Here is a 17,799-nt window from a genome sequence, read left to right as displayed (position 1 = left end):
CCTGCACCCACTTCAAAATATTTAGGCTTTGTCATTTTATGGGATGAACATATATTTCCTTATTATTTATTGATATGCTAAATAAGATGGAAAATAAGATGTTTTGGGGGGGTATGTATGTAGCTTTGTGTGTATGATGTATAATTTATATATGGAACTTTTGATCGGTACTTTCTTAAATGTAGGAAACAATGTTAGATTTGGGGTTTATTTTGAAGTTTAAAGATTTTAAAGGAATGTTTCTTGACTCTATACTGTAGCTGTTTTATCTTTAAGGATAATTTTCTCAAGCTTTCCTTATTTTATAAAAAATGTCAGTTGCTTTTCCATTTGCTAAGGTAGAATTCTTCTAATTTATTTATAAACCCATATTTTAGGCTAAGTTAGTTTAGCACAAAATTATTATGGAAAACTTTAAACTGTTTAAAACTTCAACCATGTTGCTTTATTTATACTTTACAGACAAATCTTCCGATCTTCTGAGTCTGGTTTTCTTGTACGGACTCTCATGGCCTCTTTCCATTTATTCGTTCCTATAGCACTTAGAATTTGTCACAAAATATATAATATTACATTACTCTTCGATTGTTTTCCCTTGCATTTTTATCTTTCGCCTCGATCAGATTGTAGTTTCCCCAGAATAAGAGACATTTCTTCATACGTCTCAGTTTTCTGCAGTATCTGCCCAAGGGAATCTCAGGCATTGCTGCCAGGACCCTGTCTCAGCAACTAGAACATGCTAAGTGACTAGGAGGGAGGGTGATGCCAGGATCTTCTGAATCATGATTCAAATCCAGTTGACTTCAGAGGATTTATGGACCTCCTCGCAACCACCAATCTGTTTTCTGTTTCTGAGTTTGGGTTTTTTAGATTCCATAAATAAGTGAGATCATACAGTATTTGTCTTTTGCTGTCAGAGTTATTTTACTTAGTAAAGGAAAATAAGGTCTATCCATGTTGTTGCAACTGGTAGTATTCCTTTTTTATTGCTGAATAATATTCCTGTGTGTGTGTGTGTGTGTGTGTGTGTGTGTGTGTGTTTCTTTATCCACTCATTTGTTGATGAACACTTAAGTTGTTTTAATGTTTTGGCTATTGTAAATAATGCTGCAGTGAACATGGGGGTGGTGCAGGTATCTTTTCAAGATAGTGATTTCATTATCTTCAGATATATATCCCAAAGAAGAATTACTGGAACATACCGTAGTTCTATTTTAATTCTTTGAGGGACCTTCATACTGTTTTACATAGTGGCTGTATCAATTTACATTCTCAACGATGGTGCACAAGGGTTCCCTTTTCTTCACATCTTCACCAACACTTGTTATCTTGTCTTTTTGATGACAGCCATTCTAATAGGTTTGAGATGATATCTCACTCTTGTTTGGGTTTTTATTACCCTGATGAAAGCAAAACAAACAATATTTGTTATTATCTGTCTTTTGATTATAGCCATGCTAAGTTGTATAATGGTATCTCATTGTGGTTTTAATTTGTATTTTCTTGAGTGTCCTTTCATGTGTTTATTGGCCGATTGTATATCTTCTGTGAAGAAATGTCTATTCAGATTCTTCACCTATTTTTAAATTGTTATATTTTTATTATTGGTTTGTAAAAGTACTTAATTCTTGATACAAGTCTCTTTTCAGAAATATGATTTGCAAATAATTTCTCACATTCTATGGGTTTTCTTTTCACTTGTTGATAATATCCTTAGCAGGTCAAGAATTTTTTAATTTACTGAAGTCTCTTTATCTATATTTTATTTTCTTGTTTCTGCTTTTGGTGCTATATCTCAGAAGACAGTGTAGCTCAAGGTAGCAAATATTTACTCCTATAAGAGTTTTATATTTTTAGCTCTTACAGGTCTACGGCCCACCTGGAGTTAATTTTTGTATATTGTGTAAGAAGGAATACAACTTTATTCTTTTGCACGTGGATATCCAGTTGTCTTAGCACTATTTGCTGTAAGGACTATTCTTTCCCCAGTGGGCTGTTTTGGCACCCTTGCTGAAAAGCTACTGATGATTGATGATAGGGTTCACTCCTGGAATCTGAATTCTATTCCATCGGTTTATAGGTCTATCCTTAGGCCTGTGGCACACTATTTTTATTACTCTAGCTTTGTAATAAGTTCTTTTTTAAGATTGTTTCACCCAGTCTGGGTCCCTTGCATTCAATTTGAGGAGCATTGTCATTTTTCCAATATTAAGACCCATACTAATTTCTATTTTACCAGGTATTCCTTTCTGACTTTTTTTTTTTTTTAGAAAGAATCTCCAGATACTTTTTAAAAATATATATTTTATTGATTTTTTTACAGAGAGGAAGGGAGAGGGATAGAGAGTTAGAAACCTCGATGAGAGAGAAACATCGATCAGCTGCCTCCTGCACACCTCCTACTGGGGATGTGCCCGCAACCAAGGTACATGCCCTTGACCGGAATTGAACCTGGGACCTTCCCGTCAGCAGGCCGACGCTCTATCCACTGAGCCAAACCGGTTAGGGCCTGACTCTTTTTAAGAAATATATTTTTATTGATTTCAGAGAGGAAGAGAGAGGGAGAGAGAGATAGAAACATCAATGATGAGAGAGAATCATTGATTGGCTGCCCCCTGCACGCCCCACACTGGGGATCGAGCTTACAACCTGGGCATGTGACCTGACCGGGAATCGAACCATAATCTCCTGGTTCATAGGTTGCCGCTCAACCACTGAGCCACGCTGGCTGGGCATCCTTTTTGACTCTTAATATTTCAAATGTTTAGATATCCATAGTGGTTATAAACAGAAATTTAGCAGAGATCACTAGTCTTAGCAACCATGTGAAGAAGAGGACATTTATCATGCTTAGTGAAAGGTATTATTTTTAGTGCTTTGTAAGTGATAGTTCTATCTTAGTATTTTTTTACTAACTCACTCTAACCAGTTTAAGGCCCAATAGAAGCCATGAACATAAATGATAGAGCTACTTGGAAGTCTTGTTTACCAGCTCAGCTGGAAAGGGAATGGAGATTCTTCTAGCTGCTTTTCAAACTTGTTTGAAGTTTTTTATTTTGTTTTGTTTTTCTTGGAGTTTCCAGTGGAGATGCCAAGCTGGCAGCAAATGCAGTATACTGTAATGTGAAGCCTTATAAATGCATGCTGGATCCCTGCCATCATTATCAAAAGTGCTGGTACACAAATGTGCAAAGGGAGGATTTTCAAAGTAAGGTTGGCCTGCATATATAAATGTTAGCTTGTAAAGCTCAAGAAATACTAAATGGTACTCCATTAGTCTCCTGCATTTTACTGCCTTTTTGGAATAATCATGTGCTTCAGAGCATCCTTTAATCTGAGCTGGCTTGTGGTTATATAAGAATTCAGCTTCTTTTTTCTTTGTGCTTTATATATCCAGATGAGAAAAATTTACTGGATTTTATAAATAAATCAGAAAAAGCAAATCTTCTTCCCACCTTTTTATCTTCATGGAGGCCCAGCATTAAGGCATTTGAGTGATGCATTTATACTTGGCCCCACAAGTTCCACTGAAAAACTAATCTTCAAAGTCACTTTTTTTTTTTTTTTTTTTGCTTCTTACAGGACACTATTTGGAATCATAAAAAGGAATACTGTGCTTATGTTAGTAAGGAGCAGATTTTCTTTTTCAAATGCTGAAAGTCTTTCCTTCCATTTCGTGACTTTGATAGAGATGAAAATGGATCCCTCATTAAAATTAAAATGAATATAATCTGTTTAAATTAAGACAGATACTTTATTTATATTAAGACAGAAATTCCTAAATAATAGCAGAGCTCTGTGTTTGCCATGGTTTCACTGGACAAGAGCATTGATTTACATTGAATGAGGCCTTCTTTGCTTTTTAGCTTTACTACTAAATTAGCTCCAGCCTGTGTAGTGGGGCTAAAATTAGTTGGGAGATTTCACGCATTTCCTTCTACTTGCTATTTAATATAAAATAATATTTTCTATTTGTAAATCAGGATAGAAGTTATTAATTAAAAGCAACATGCTTTATTGTACAAGGTTTTATTTCAACAATATTTTTAAAATATATATTTTTTAATATGGTCTATAACAGGTACCTGATAATAATTATAGCTTATGACTTTGACTTATGTGGCTATAAGTTAGTTATAAAGTAAATGAACTATACTTAGTAAGTAAGAATGAAAAGACATAGAGAATATATTGGTCCTATAAAATTGAAAGTGTTTAAATAGCTCTTGTGAATTATTGGACAAAAAGGTGTAATATAACTGACTTTCAGTATTCATAGAACAAAGTTGATATTTCAGCTGTAAGTCATGCATTTTTATAAAATATTGTCCAATATACTTTCTTTCCCATTTGTAGACAGACTGAGCAAGCAAAAGTAGACCTTTGAAAAATTGTAATCCCAATTGTGAAATGGTCTTCCCAGGTGCTTTCAGGAGAACCCCCAAAATGTAAGAGTAATGGGACTAGTCTCTGTAGTATGGCAGAGAAGTAGCTATTGCAACCCAGCCTCCTGCAGTGGGGCTGTTATTTATGCATCAACCACAGCAGCCTTTTCCTCTGTGCCTGGTCTCAGAATCCTTCCGACAGAGTGTTCTAAGCAGCCACTCTCAGTTGTTTGGGTCAGTAACACCAGAGCAAATGTCCATCCAACATTTGTAACAACTGTCCATCACATTTGCCAACCTAGGCTTAGCCTGAGGTACCCAAAATGATTTATACCACTTTATGCTTTTCTCCTATGCTCTTTTTTTTATTGTTTAAAGTATTACATATATTAGTACATATATCTCCTTTTTTTCCCCCATTGACCTTCCCCCAGCCTACCCTATCCCCTGTCGCATGCCCTCATCCCACCCCCCAGTCTCTTGTGTCCATTTGTTGTGCTTATATGCGTGCATACAAGTCCTTTGGTTGATCTCTTTTCCCCCCTCCCCAACACTCCCCAGCCTTCCTGCTGTAATTTGACAGTCTGTTCGGTGCTTTACTGCCTCTGTATCTATCTTTTTATTCATCAGGTTATAATGTTCTTTATTTTCCATAAATGAGTGAGACCATGTGGTATTTTTCTTTCATTGCCTGGCTTATTTCACTTAACATAATGCTCTCCAGGTCCATCCATGCTGCTGCAAATGGTAAGAATTCCTTCTTTTTTATAGCAGCGTAGTATTCCATTGTGTAGATGTACCATAGGTTTTTTTTTTTAATATATTTTATTGATTTTTTACAGAGAGGAAGGGAGAGGGACAGAGAGTCAGAAACATCGATGAGAGAGAAACATCGATCAGCTGCCTCCTGCACACCTCCCACTGGAGATGTGCCCACAACCAAGGTACATGCCCTTGACCGGAATCGAACCTGGGACCTTTCAGTCCACAGGCCGACGCTGTATCCACTGAGCCAAACCGGTTTCGGCCATAGTTTTCTAATCCACTCATCTGCTGATGGGCATTTAGGCTGTTTCCAAATCTTAGCTATGGTGAATTGTGCTGCTATGAACATAGGGGTGCATATATCCTTTCTGATTGGTGTTTCTAGTTTCTTGGGATATATTCCTAGAAGTGGGATTACTGGGTCAAATGGGAGCTCCATTTTTAGTTTTTTGAGGAAACTCCATACTGTTCTCCACAGTGGCTGCACCAGTCTGCATTCCCACCAGCAGTGCATGAGGGTTCCTTTTTCTCCACATCCACGCCAGCACTTATCGTTTGTTGATTTGTTGATGATTGCCATTCTGACAGGTGTGAGATGGTACCGCATTGTCGTTTTGATTTGCATCTCTCGGATAATTAGTGACTTTGAGCAGGTTTTCATGTGGCTCTTGGCCTTCCTTCTGTCTTCTTTAGAAAAGATTCTATTTAGGTCCATTGCCCATTTTTTTTATTGAATCATTTATCTTCCTTTTATTAAGTTATATAAGTTGCTTGTAGATGTTGGAGATTAAACCTTTATCAGTGGTAACATTTGCAAATATGTTCTCCCATACAGTGGGCTTTCTTGCTGTTTTGTTGATGGTTTCTTTGGCTGTGAAAAGCTTTTTATTTTGATGTAGTCCCATTTGTTTATTTTCTCTTTAGCTTCCATTGCCCTAGGAGCAGTATTGGTGAAGAAATTTCTTCGGCATATGTCTGAGATTTCTCTGCCTGTGGATTCCTCTAGTATTTTTATGGTTTCCCATCTTATGTTTAAGTCCTGTATACACTTTGAGTTTATTTTTGTGTATGGTGTAAGTTGGTGGTCTAGTTTCATTTTTTTGCATGTATCTGTCCAGTTTTCCCAAAACCATTTATTGAAGAGACTGTCTTGACTCCATTGTATGTTCATGCCTCCTTTGTCAAATATTAATTGTGCATAGTGGTTTGGGTCAATATCTGGATTCTCTTCTATTCCATTGGTCTATATGTCTGTTCTTGTGCTAGTACCAGGCTGTTTTGAGAACAGCGGCTTTGTAATACAGCTTGAAATCTGGTATTGAGATCCCACCTACTTTGTTCTTCTTTCTCAGGATTGCTGTGGCTATTTGGGGTCTTTTTTTATTCCAGATGAATTTTTGGAGAGTTCTTTCTAGGTCTGTGAAATATGCCATTGGTATTTTGATTGGGAGTGCATTGAATCTATAGATTGCTTTGGGTAGTATGGACATTTTAATGATGTTTATTCTACCAATCCATGAACATGGTATGTTCTTTGATCTGTTTACGTCTTCCTCTCTCTTTTTTCAGTGTCCTGTAGTTTTCCGCGTATAGGTCTTTTACCTCCTTAGTTAAGTTTATTCCTAGGTATCTTAATTTTTTTGGTGCGATGGTAAATGGGATTGCTTTTTTAGTCTCTCTTTCTGTAAATTCACTATTGGTGTATAGAAATGTCATAGATTACTTGGCATTAATTTTGTATCCTGCTACATTACTGAATTCATTTATTAAGTCTATTAGTTTTTTGATGGAGTCTTTCGGGTTTTTTATGTACAATATGATGTCATCTGTAAATAAGGACAGCTTTACTTCTTCTTTCCAATTTGGATGCCTTTTATTTTTTCTTCTTGTCTAATTGCAATGGCTAATACTTCCAGTAGTATGTCGAACAGGAGTGGTGAGAGTGGGCATCCCTGTCTTGTTCCTGTTTATAGGGGAAATGGTTTTAGTTTTTGCCCATTGTGTATGATGTTAGCTGTGGGTTTATCATATATGGCTTTTATTATGTTGCGGTATGATCCTTCTATTCCCACTTTGTTGAGAATTTTTTTCAAGAAAGGGTGTTGGATTTTGTCAAATGCTTTTTCTGCATCAATTGATATGACTATGTGATATTTATCTCTCAATTTGTTTATGTGATGTATCATGTTTATTGATTTGCGGATATTGTACCATACTTGCATTCCTGGGATAAATCCTACTTGATCATGGTGTATGATCTTTCTGATGTACTGCTGGATCCCATTTGCTAGAATTTTGTTGAAGATTTTGGCATTTATGTTCATGAGGGATATTGGCCTGTAATTCTCTTTCATTGTGTTGTCTTTATCTGGTTTTGGTATTAGGGTGATGCTGGCTTCATAGAAGGAGCTTGGAAGTGTTCCTTCCTCTTGAATTTTTTGGAATAGTCTGAGGAGGATAGGTTTTAGTTCTTCCTTGAATGTTTGGTAAAACTCCCGTGTGAAGCCATCTGGCCGCAGGCTATTGTTTGCTGGAAGCTTTTTGATGACTGCTTCTATTTCTTCCATAGTTATTGGCCTATTGAGATGTTTAGATTCTTCCTGATTGAGTTTTGGAAGGTTATATTTTTCTAGGAATATGTCCATTTCCTCCAGGTTGTCCAGTTTGTTGGAATATAGTTGTTCATAGTATTTTTTAACAATCCTTTGTATTTTGCTGGGATCTGTTGTTATTTCACCTCTTTCATTTCTGATTTTGTTTATTTGGGTCCTCTTTCTTTGCTTCTTGGTGAGCCTGGCGAGAGGTTCATCAATCTTGTTTATCCTTTCAAAGAACCAGCTCTTGCTTTTGTTGATCTTTTGTATTGTTTTTTTGGTCTCAATGTCATTTATCTCCGCTCTGATTTTTATTATTTCCTTCCTTCTGCTTACACTGGGCTTTTCTTGTTGCTTTCTTTCTAACTCTTTGAGTTGGAGGGTTAGGTAATTTATTACCATTGTTTCTTGTTTTTTGCAGTAGGCTTGTTGAGCTATGAACTTTCCTCTCAAGACTGCTTTTGCTGTGTCCCATAGATTTTGGATTGTTGTGTTTTCATTGTCATTTGTTGCCGTGATGTTTTTTATTTCTTCCTTGATCTCTCTGGTAACCCAGTCATTGTTTAATAGCATGCTGTTTAGTCTCCATGGGTTTGATTTTTTTGGATTGTTTTTATTGTAGTTGATTTCCAGTTTTATGCCACTGTGATCTGAGAAGATGCTCGATATGATTTCTATCTTCTTGAATTTGAAGAGACTTTACCTATGACCCAACATATGGTCTATCTTTGAAAATGACCCATGTGCACTTGAGAAGAATGTATATTCTGTGGCTTTGGGGTGAAATGTTCTGAAGATGTCAATTAATTTTATCTGGTCTAGTGAGTCATTTAGGATTGATGTTTCTTTGCTGATTTTTTATTTAGAGGATTTGTCCAATGGTGATAGTGGGGTATTAAAGTCTCCTACTATGACTGTATTGCTGTCAGTCTCTCCCTTGATTTCCCTCAGGAGTTTTTTTATGTATTTCGGTGCTCCTGTATTGGGTGTGTATATGTTTACCAGAGTTATTTCGTCTTGTTGGATTGCTCCCTTTAGTATTATGAAGTGGCCTTCCTTATCTCTTGTTATGTCCTTCACTTTGAGAACTTATTTGTCAGATATAAGTATTGCTACCCCAGCTTTTTTTCATTTCCATTCGCCTGAAAAACCTTTTTTCATCCCTTCACCCTCAGTCTGTGTGTGTCTTTTTTTCTGAGGTGGGTTTCATGTAGACAGCAGACATATGGGTCGTGTTTTCTTATCTAATCCGTTACCCTGTGTCTTTTGATTGGGGCATTTAATCCATTTATATTTAAAGTTATTATTGATAGGTACTTATTTGTCTCCATTTTTATTCTTTATCCCTGTGTTCCTTCTTCGCTTCCTATTTCTTTTTTTTTCTTTTTTCTTTTTTTAACAGCACACAGTTTAGCATTTCGTGAATTGCTGGTTTGGTGGTAATAAATTCCCTTAGTCCTTTTTTGTCTGTGAAGCTCCTTATTTCACCTTCAGTTTTGATTGATAGCCTTGCTGGGTACAGTATTCTTGGATTCAGACCCTTCCTTTGCATGACTTTGTATATTTCATTCCATTCTCTTCTGGCCTGATGAGTTTCTGTTGAGAAATCAGTCGCTGGTCTGATGGGGGTTCCTTTGTAGGTAACTTTTTGTCTCTCTCTTGCCACTTCTAAGATTCTTACTTTGTCGTTGGTGTTTGCCAATTTAATTATAGTGTGCCTTGGCGTCAGTCTTTTGGTGTTCATTTTGCTTGGGACTCTATGAGCTTCTTGGATTTGTGTGTGTTTTTTCTTCCCTATATTAGGGAAGTTTTCTGTTTTTATTTCTTCAAACAGGTTTTCTATTCCTTGCTCAGTTTCCTCTCCTTCTGGGACCCCTATTATGCAGATGATGTTTTGTTTCGTGCTGTCCCAAAGTTCCCTTAGGCTCTCCTCCTGCTTTTTAATTTTTTTTTCTAGAAGCTGCTCTACTTGGGTATTTTTTCCTACCTTGTCTTCTAGCTCACTGATGTGGTCCTCTGCTTCTTCTCGTCTACTCTTGATGCTTTCTATTGAGTTCTTTACAGCAGCGATGTCATTTTTCATTTCTTCTTGGTTCTTCTTCATTTCCTCTTAGTTCTTACTCATATTGTCGAATTTGTCTTCCATTCTTTTCAGCCACCTTATGACCATTTCTCTGCTTTCTCTGACAGCTTGCCTGCCTCCATTTCATTTATTTCCTTTTCTGGTGATGCCTGCTTTTCTTTCATATCTGGGCTGTTTCTTTGTCTCCCCATGGTCTCTCTTCTCTGGGTGTCTGGTTATGTAGGTCTCTCTCTCCTGCGTTGATTTAAAGGCACAAAATACAACACAACCAGGTACAACACACAAGGCACTGAACAGAAATGTATTCACGATATTAATAACCTCCAATAAAGGTGACCACCAGAGAAAGGCAAATTAGAGGATAGGAGAGAAAGAAAAAGAGAAAAAAAAAGAAAGGAGTGCAAAAATGAAATTGGGAAAAGGAAAACCAAAGTAAGAGAGAAAATAAGAGAATAAGAAAGAAAATGGGAACAAACTATATATATGGGGAGAAAACTCCAATAGAACAGCTACTAATCCCAACAAATGCCAGCAACAAGTACCTGGAGATGGATACAAACTACAAACATCAACTAATATCAAGTGAGGCGAGGGAAAACAGAAGCAAAAAACAAACAAACAAAACAAACAAAGAATAAACAAAACAATCTCGCAAACATGCATAAAAAAATCTATATAATCAACATTCAAGCGAACAACAACAAAAGGACAGAGAGAAAAACAGTTATTTTTTGGATAGTGAAGACAGAGAAGAGAGAGGTGTGTATGGACTTGGAGCAGGGCATTGGAAATTAGATATATAAGTAGGGTGTAATTTTAATGGGGTAAAAAGAAGGAATAGGGGAAATCTAAAGCAGGAAAAGGGTAAGAGAAACAGGACAACAAAAGGGGAAAAGTTAGGAAGAGAGTGATGGCATAAAAGTAGAGTTGAGATAGAGTGAAATGATGCTAAAGGGAAGATGAAAATAGAATGTAGAATCCTACTCCCAAAGTAAAATAAAAAGAAAATGACACTTTTTTTTTTTAAAAAAAAAAGGTAAAATAGTAGTAGTAATAATACTGATTGAAAATAAAAATGTAATAATTAAAAAGGTAAAATCAAGTGATGAAAAAAGAAAAAAATTAGTTTCTTAAGTAAAAGATGAAAAAATTAAAAAATAAAAATAAAATAAAGTGCAGTAGTGAAGGTCATTCACTTCCTCTATTGTTCTGTTTGGCACGCCTGTTTCTCAGTCAGGACAGTATTGCAGTTCCCTGAGTTCCACTGCTCCTCAGTGTTGTAAGCCAGTCCTGATTTTTAAGCAGGCGGTGTGTCTTATTTTCTTGTATTCCTTAATTGTGATTGCACAAGAGTCAATTTGTGATTCAACCCCTGGATGGCAGTGTTTCTGGATTGATCTCGGCGTCTATAGGTCCTCTGTAACCAGTGCTTAGAATCTAAGCCTTAGATCCTCCTTTCCCTGTGGCACTCAATACCGGTTTGTGGGAGTGGGCTGCCCCAGAGCTGGTTCTCCATGGTCACTCCCCGCTCTGATCCCCAGGTTCCAGGAAAACAACTTTCCCCTGCAGTCTCCCAGGGTGTCCCCAACTGGGTGATCCTATGTATTGGGCTTAGGATTTAAAGGGGAAGCAAGGATTTAAAGCAGAAATCGCAAGTGCGCGAACTCCGGGGCTGCGCGCAAGTCTGTTCAGTCCTTTTTCCCCCCCTTGTGTCCAAGCAGCCGGCACACTTTTAAAATTTCTAGGCTGTCCTGTGCCAGATCAAAATGGGTTGCCTTTTAGAGATCCCCCCTGTCAGCAGCTCTGAGGACCCCCTTCCACATTCACGGATCACGCCAGCCCCAACAGCCACAGATTCTTCTAGGTGCAGACTTCCCCCGGTCCTCCAGCTCCCGCAGTGCGCGCACTTCTCTGTCCTGCTGAGACCAGAGACCTCACCTTATCCCAGGTTAAATCTGACCCCTCCATGATGGAATGTAGAGCTCCTCTGAATTCGCGTGTTTGCCCCAATTGGGGACTGGTGCTCTGGGGTTCGCAGCTGTTTGGTGGGTGCCGTAGTTGCAGATTTTCAGGCTTCCGATAACATCCACTTTCCCCTTCAAGATGACGCGGTCTCCGTGTCCAAGCCGATGGCTCCGGGAGGGGACCCAGCAGCAGTGGGGCTGCCCAGTCAGGGGAGCCCCATCCAGCAGCCCCCCCACCTTCTCCTGGAGTATAGCTGTCCCTTAACTCACCAACAAACACTCCCCGTGTGACCCTCAGCTGCTCTTTCTATCTGCTCCGGGACAAGGCTCAGGACACGTCCGTCTATTCCGCCGCCATTTTTTTTTAAACCCCCTCCTATGCTCTTTTAATATTCATATATTTGAGTATTCAAACAAAAGAATCCATGTATCTCAGGGATACCCTGCATAAAGCTCAAGGCTTCTTGCTTCTTGTGTGGACTAATATAAGAAAGGTAAAAATGCACCAGACCAAATTCAAGTTCCCAATGGTCATCGGAGGGCCCAGTCTGATGTGGAAATACATGGTTTCAATCAGTTTTGTTTTTAGGGAAATCTTTGAAAGTAGTTGTGCTTTGATCAGAACACATATTATGTGTCTATACCCTTTTTTCCCTGAGACAAGTGATATTATTGTCAACTTTTCAAAGAGAAGTTTTATAGAATTTGGATGAAAAAAATTGAAATCTGAATTTTGTTTTAGAGAAGGTTAAATAGTGTTCTTTCAAGCCTGGTTCTTTCATATTTTGACTCTGAAGCTTCTCTGAACTTTTCCAGGGAGAAAGAGGAGCAGCTGGCTCGTGTGACTGAGGTTCAGAGGTTGCAGGCCCAGCAGGCGGACGCTGCCCTGGAGGAGTTTAAGCGGCAGGTGGAACTGAACTCGGAGAAAGTCTATGCCGAAATGAAAGACCAGGTGAGGAGGCCACCGTACTGTCCTTTTTGAAAGTCACTCTGTCAGTAGCAAGGCACATTCTGATCTTAAATATGACAGAAGCATATTATTTTTTTAAAAACTTTTACCAAAATTAGCTGTGCAATTGGGTCAGGAACCCAGAATGATAAAGGGACGTTAGCCTTGGCAGAGGACACCCACTTCCACAAGAGCCTCAAAGGAAGAGGTGGCCCCTAGTGGCCAAGAACCAGAGCCCTTTGGAAAAGGGTCAGTCAGCGGCTTGACCTGCTCCCAACAGGCCACGGGCAGGGAAAGGGGCTGTGCCTTGCTCCTCCGGGACCACTGGGGGCGCTGTGATCAGCAGCTCCCTGTTGGGGGTGAGTGGAGGGAGACAGTGGAGAGCACCTAGAGCTGTGCAAACAAGGAGATGGGTCCTCTTTCCTCCTTCAGGATTCCTTGATTCAACCTTAACTTCATGCCAGAATAACCATTTTAAAGTTGCATCTACACATGTGGTAATGGCAAGAATGTATCTCAGTTTGGGAGCTGGATCAGCCTACAGGTGAAATCGGGTTTTGTAGAGCAGGGATTCAAGTTGACCATGTGTGTTGGTTCATGTTCCATGAATAGTGTTTTATTGATCAGTTATGGCAGATTATTTTCAACTGGCAGTTCAGGTAGACAGAGGCTGTCTTCAATTCTTGTACAAGTTAGTGACATGTTTTTTAGTTTTAAGAGAAAATAAAAAATTGAAAAAGAATAAAGGGAACAAACACCAAGGTACACAATCATGAAGAATCAACAATTGTTGACACTGTTTATTTAAACTAAATCATTTCAGATGACGTTTTAGTTTGCTTTGTTGTTCATGTCTAATCACATTACTCTCTCCACCTCAGAGAAAAACCACTATAACTAATTTAATGTGTAATATTTCAGCCTAATTTTTATGGGCATAAATCATATTGATGTATGTTATATGCATTTTTATACTTCTATTTTTAAAAACTTAGATAAGTACTACAGATTTTATATATTAGCTTTGTTTACTCTTTTATGTTTAATTTTATACAGTTGTGCCCTATCTATGTTGATTTAGTACAGTCCCTTTAACACTAAATATATTTTATCATATGAATATACCATACTTTATTTATCATCTCCTTGAGTCAAGGGTGTTTGGTTAATTTCAAGTTTTCTTTTTTTTTTTTTTTTTTAATGTATGTTTTTATTGACTTCAGAGAGAGGAAGGAGAGGCAAAGATAAAAACATCAATGATGAGAGAGAATCATTGATCAGCTACCTCCTGCACACCCTGCAGTGGGGATTGAGCCTGCAACCTGGACATGTGCCCTGACTGGGAATTGAACTGTGACCTTCTGGTTCTGGGTCGAAGCTCAACCACTGACCCACACCAGCCGGGCCAAGTTTTGTTGATCATAAAGAATGTTGCAGTACTTGTTTGTGATTTAATTTTTAGCTGGAGTTGTGTTCCTCAGGAGCCCCATGCACACACTGACTGGGTCATAGAAACTTCCTGTGGAAGGTTATGACTGAGCTCTGTGTGGTTTACTAGCTTGGAAGTGGGTTTTCTTGTTGTTATTGTCTTGATTCAGATTTCCCTTCATATCGAGTCATGTGAATTTGGGTCCTGAGTGTAGTGTCTGAGATCCCATTCTCTTTGTTTCTTCACTCACTGCTTGGGACAAAAGTGAGATTCCTGCTGAGAATTTGTACTGAAGGGTGACTTGCAGTTCTGGCCGCGTGATGTGCCTCTCTTCCCAGCTCCCCACTGTGATCAGAGCCCAGGCCCTAGAAAGTTTACCTGGTCCCAATATGCAGGGGAGCTGCATAGGAAACTCTCTGATTGGCCTGACACCTAGAGTATTACAGAAAATATTGAGGGAGGGGACCTTCAGTAAGTCTTAAGTATACATTTAAGAAGGCTAAGAATGAGGTGTTTGAAACTGCTAAGGCTGGCAGAACCACTTGCTGAGAAAAAACTGAGACTATGACGGGCACCTTTGGCTTAGTAAATGCATCTCTCGGGGCTGATGATGCAATATTAAGGGATCATAGAATTCATGGGGAAGTAAGGAGAAAAAACAAGCAAACAACAGTAGGACTTGTGAAAACATTCTGCAGGACAAGAAAAACAACAACATTTGTATCCAGCTGTCACACAAGAAAAGCATACTAGTACTTCTGAAAATGAGCTACTGTATAATTCAGAAAAATAATTCAGAAACATAGTACCTTTATAAGAAGATATAATTTATAGGAAAGAGGCCACAGATCAAGTAAAATTAATGCAGTGAAACCTGGATAAGTCTGGGAAAAGAATTGAACCTCAGATAGAGGTAAGAATAAAATGAAAATCCTGCAAATTTCTAAGGAGGATAAAACTGGCAAAAATTTTAGAAAAATAATGGAGTAATGCTTCAGAATATTGGAGAAAGGTATGACCTAATTTTACATATAACCAAGGAGTTTTTCACTTGCAAAATCAACAGGTAAACATTTTTTAGTACGTGCTCAAATAATGTATACCACTTACTTCTTTTCTGGAAAAAATTATATGAACATATCAACCAATCCAGAGAAGAAGCAAAAGACATTGCACACATGGGGAGAAAAGTTGAGAACAATGGAATTCAACAAACCAGAAACAAATTTAACTGTTAAAAATCTAGTTATAAGATTGAATGCTAATATTTACTGTTATTAAATATAAATGTTATTAAATACAAATTTAATAATGACTTAAATTTAAATCCCTAGACTTCATTAATAAAGATCAAGAAGTAGGTGGATAGTGAGAGGGTAAGAGGAGAATAATATGCTAAAACACTTGGTCATGAAAGAGTTGGGACTCAAAGATTCTTAAAATTAAGGAAATGTAGGTTAAAATAATTTTGAAATACATAAACATAGACATAAATAAAATTAACAAGATGTTACATTCTCATAAAAAGATTGAGAAGATAAAAGCAAAATTTGAGAGGCGGTAACTGCCAAAGGAACAGAAACAGAACAAAATGTCCAAAATAAAACAGAGTATTTAATTGTAATAATAAATATTAATAGGTTAAATTTTTCTAGTGAAAAAGATATTGATTAGCGGACTTAAATCCATTTCTTCTGCGGGGAGGTGGCGGGGAGATGGGGCGGGGAGGGTCCAGTTTCAGTTACGTTCCAAAGCCTTTGCTTTGCTGTTTGGGGTCTGTTTCTACTATGCCCCTCAGGAATGCGTCTGAGACTGGGGTGGTTACTTAAAGGACTCCACCTAATGACTGCAGGCACTCATGAGCAGTCTTTAGGACACACCATACGTTTGGCCACAAAATAATTTTAAATACATTTTTAAAGGATTAAAATCATACAAAATGTGTTATTTAACCCCAATGATAATAAATAAATCTGGGAAAGCCCTACATATTTGGAAATTAAATAACATACTTATGAAAAACTCATGGATCAAAGAAGATATTATAAGGAAAATTAGAAAATATTTTGAACTGAATTAAAATAATACAGGGTGGGGCAAAAGTAGGTTTACAGTTATGAATATGCAAAACAGAGTTTATTCTTGTATTATTTATTATTATTGAATTATTTTTCATACAAACAATTGTAAACCTACTTTTGACTGAGACTATATGGCATATCAAAATTCATGGAATGTAGCTAAAGCAGTACTTAGAGAAATATTCATAGCTTTAAACATCTATACCCAAAAAGAAACTTCTCAAATCAGTAACCTAAACTTCATTTTAAGAAACCAGAAAAAGAAAAGCAAGCTTCTGATCAAGAAAGCAGAAGAAATGAAATTATGTTAAGAAATAGAAAATAGAAAGTCACTGAAGCCAAGTTTGGTTCTTCGAAAAGATACACAAAATTGACTTTCTGTATCATTAGCTTGACTTATGGGGGAAAAAATAGTGACAAATTACCAACATTAGGAATGAAAGAGGAGAGGATGTTATAAGGTGATATTTTTAAAACTTTATGACAACAAATTATACAATTTAGGTGAAATGGACAGATTTCTAGAAAGCTGCAAATTATTGCAACTGTCTCAAGAAGAGATAGAAAATCTGAATTATTCTATAGTACATAAAGATATTTAATTAGCTATTAAAATCTTCTCACAAAGAAAAGCCTAGGGCCAGATGGCTTCACTGGTTAAATTCCATCAAATATTAAGGGAAAAAATTTAGTTTTATTAAAACTCTTTCAGAAAATTGAGGGGGAAAGAACACTTCCCAATTCATTCTTTAAGGCAACTATTACTCTAATATCAGCCAAAGATACTCCAAGACAACCACCTGGTAGTATCTGTCATGTATGTAGACACAAAAACCCTTAATGATATTTTAGTAAACTGAATCCAGAAACAGATAAAAATCATTATACACCACCATAAAGTGCAGTTTATCTCAGAAATCCAAGGTTGTTTTAATATTTGAAAATCAATTAATATAATATTGCTTATTAATAGATTAAAGGACAAAACCACACATTTTTCTCACCAGAGATAGAAAAAGCATTTGAAAAAATTCAACATTATTCATGAGTTTTTAAAATCTTGACAAATTAGGGCTAGAAGTGAACTTACTCAGCATTAGCTAATAAGGACATCTGTGAAAACCCTATGGGTAATATACTTTAATGTTGAAAGACTTAATACTTTTTCTCATAAGTACAAGGAAAAGATGTTTGCTTTTGCCACCCCCCTTCAATATTGTATTGGAGAATTAAGACGGTGCACTAAAGGGGAGAGGGGGAAGATGCAGATTGGAAAGGAAGACATGCAGATGTCTTCAGATGACATGATACTGTATGGTCAAAATCCATAAAAGAAATACTAGAACTAATTAATAATTTCAACATGTTTGCAGGCTACAAGATCAATATACAGAATTCAGTCATACTTCTATATACTGGCAATGAAATATCTAAAAATGAAATTAAGAAAACAATTGAATTCATAGTAGCATCAAAGGGAATCAGATATTTATAAACTAATGAAACAATTTGAAGACTTTGCATTGAAAATGATAAAATGTTGCTAAGA

At 37.2% G+C, this 17,799-nt stretch overlaps 1 protein-coding gene across 2 annotated transcripts in view; it reads left to right on the top strand.

Moving 5' to 3' along the window:
- The window catches only part of CEP112 (centrosomal protein 112), a 329,147-nt gene that overhangs the window by 119,300 nt on the left and 192,048 nt on the right, over positions 1–17,799 (top strand). For both annotated transcript variants that reach the window (XM_080679644.1, XM_080679645.1), the window contains one exon: positions 12,608–12,743. In XM_080679644.1, coding sequence (XP_080535770.1) covers positions 12,608–12,743 — 136 coding nt within the window. The remainder of the gene's footprint in view (positions 1–12,607; positions 12,744–17,799) is intronic.

The sequence above is a fragment of the Plecotus auritus genome (genome assembly GCF_963455305.1).
Source record: "Plecotus auritus genome assembly, chromosome: 7".
Taxonomy (NCBI): domain Eukaryota; kingdom Metazoa; phylum Chordata; class Mammalia; order Chiroptera; family Vespertilionidae; genus Plecotus; species Plecotus auritus.
The sequence above is the reverse complement of the archived record's forward strand: the minus strand, read 5'-3'. Positions and strand labels throughout refer to the sequence as shown.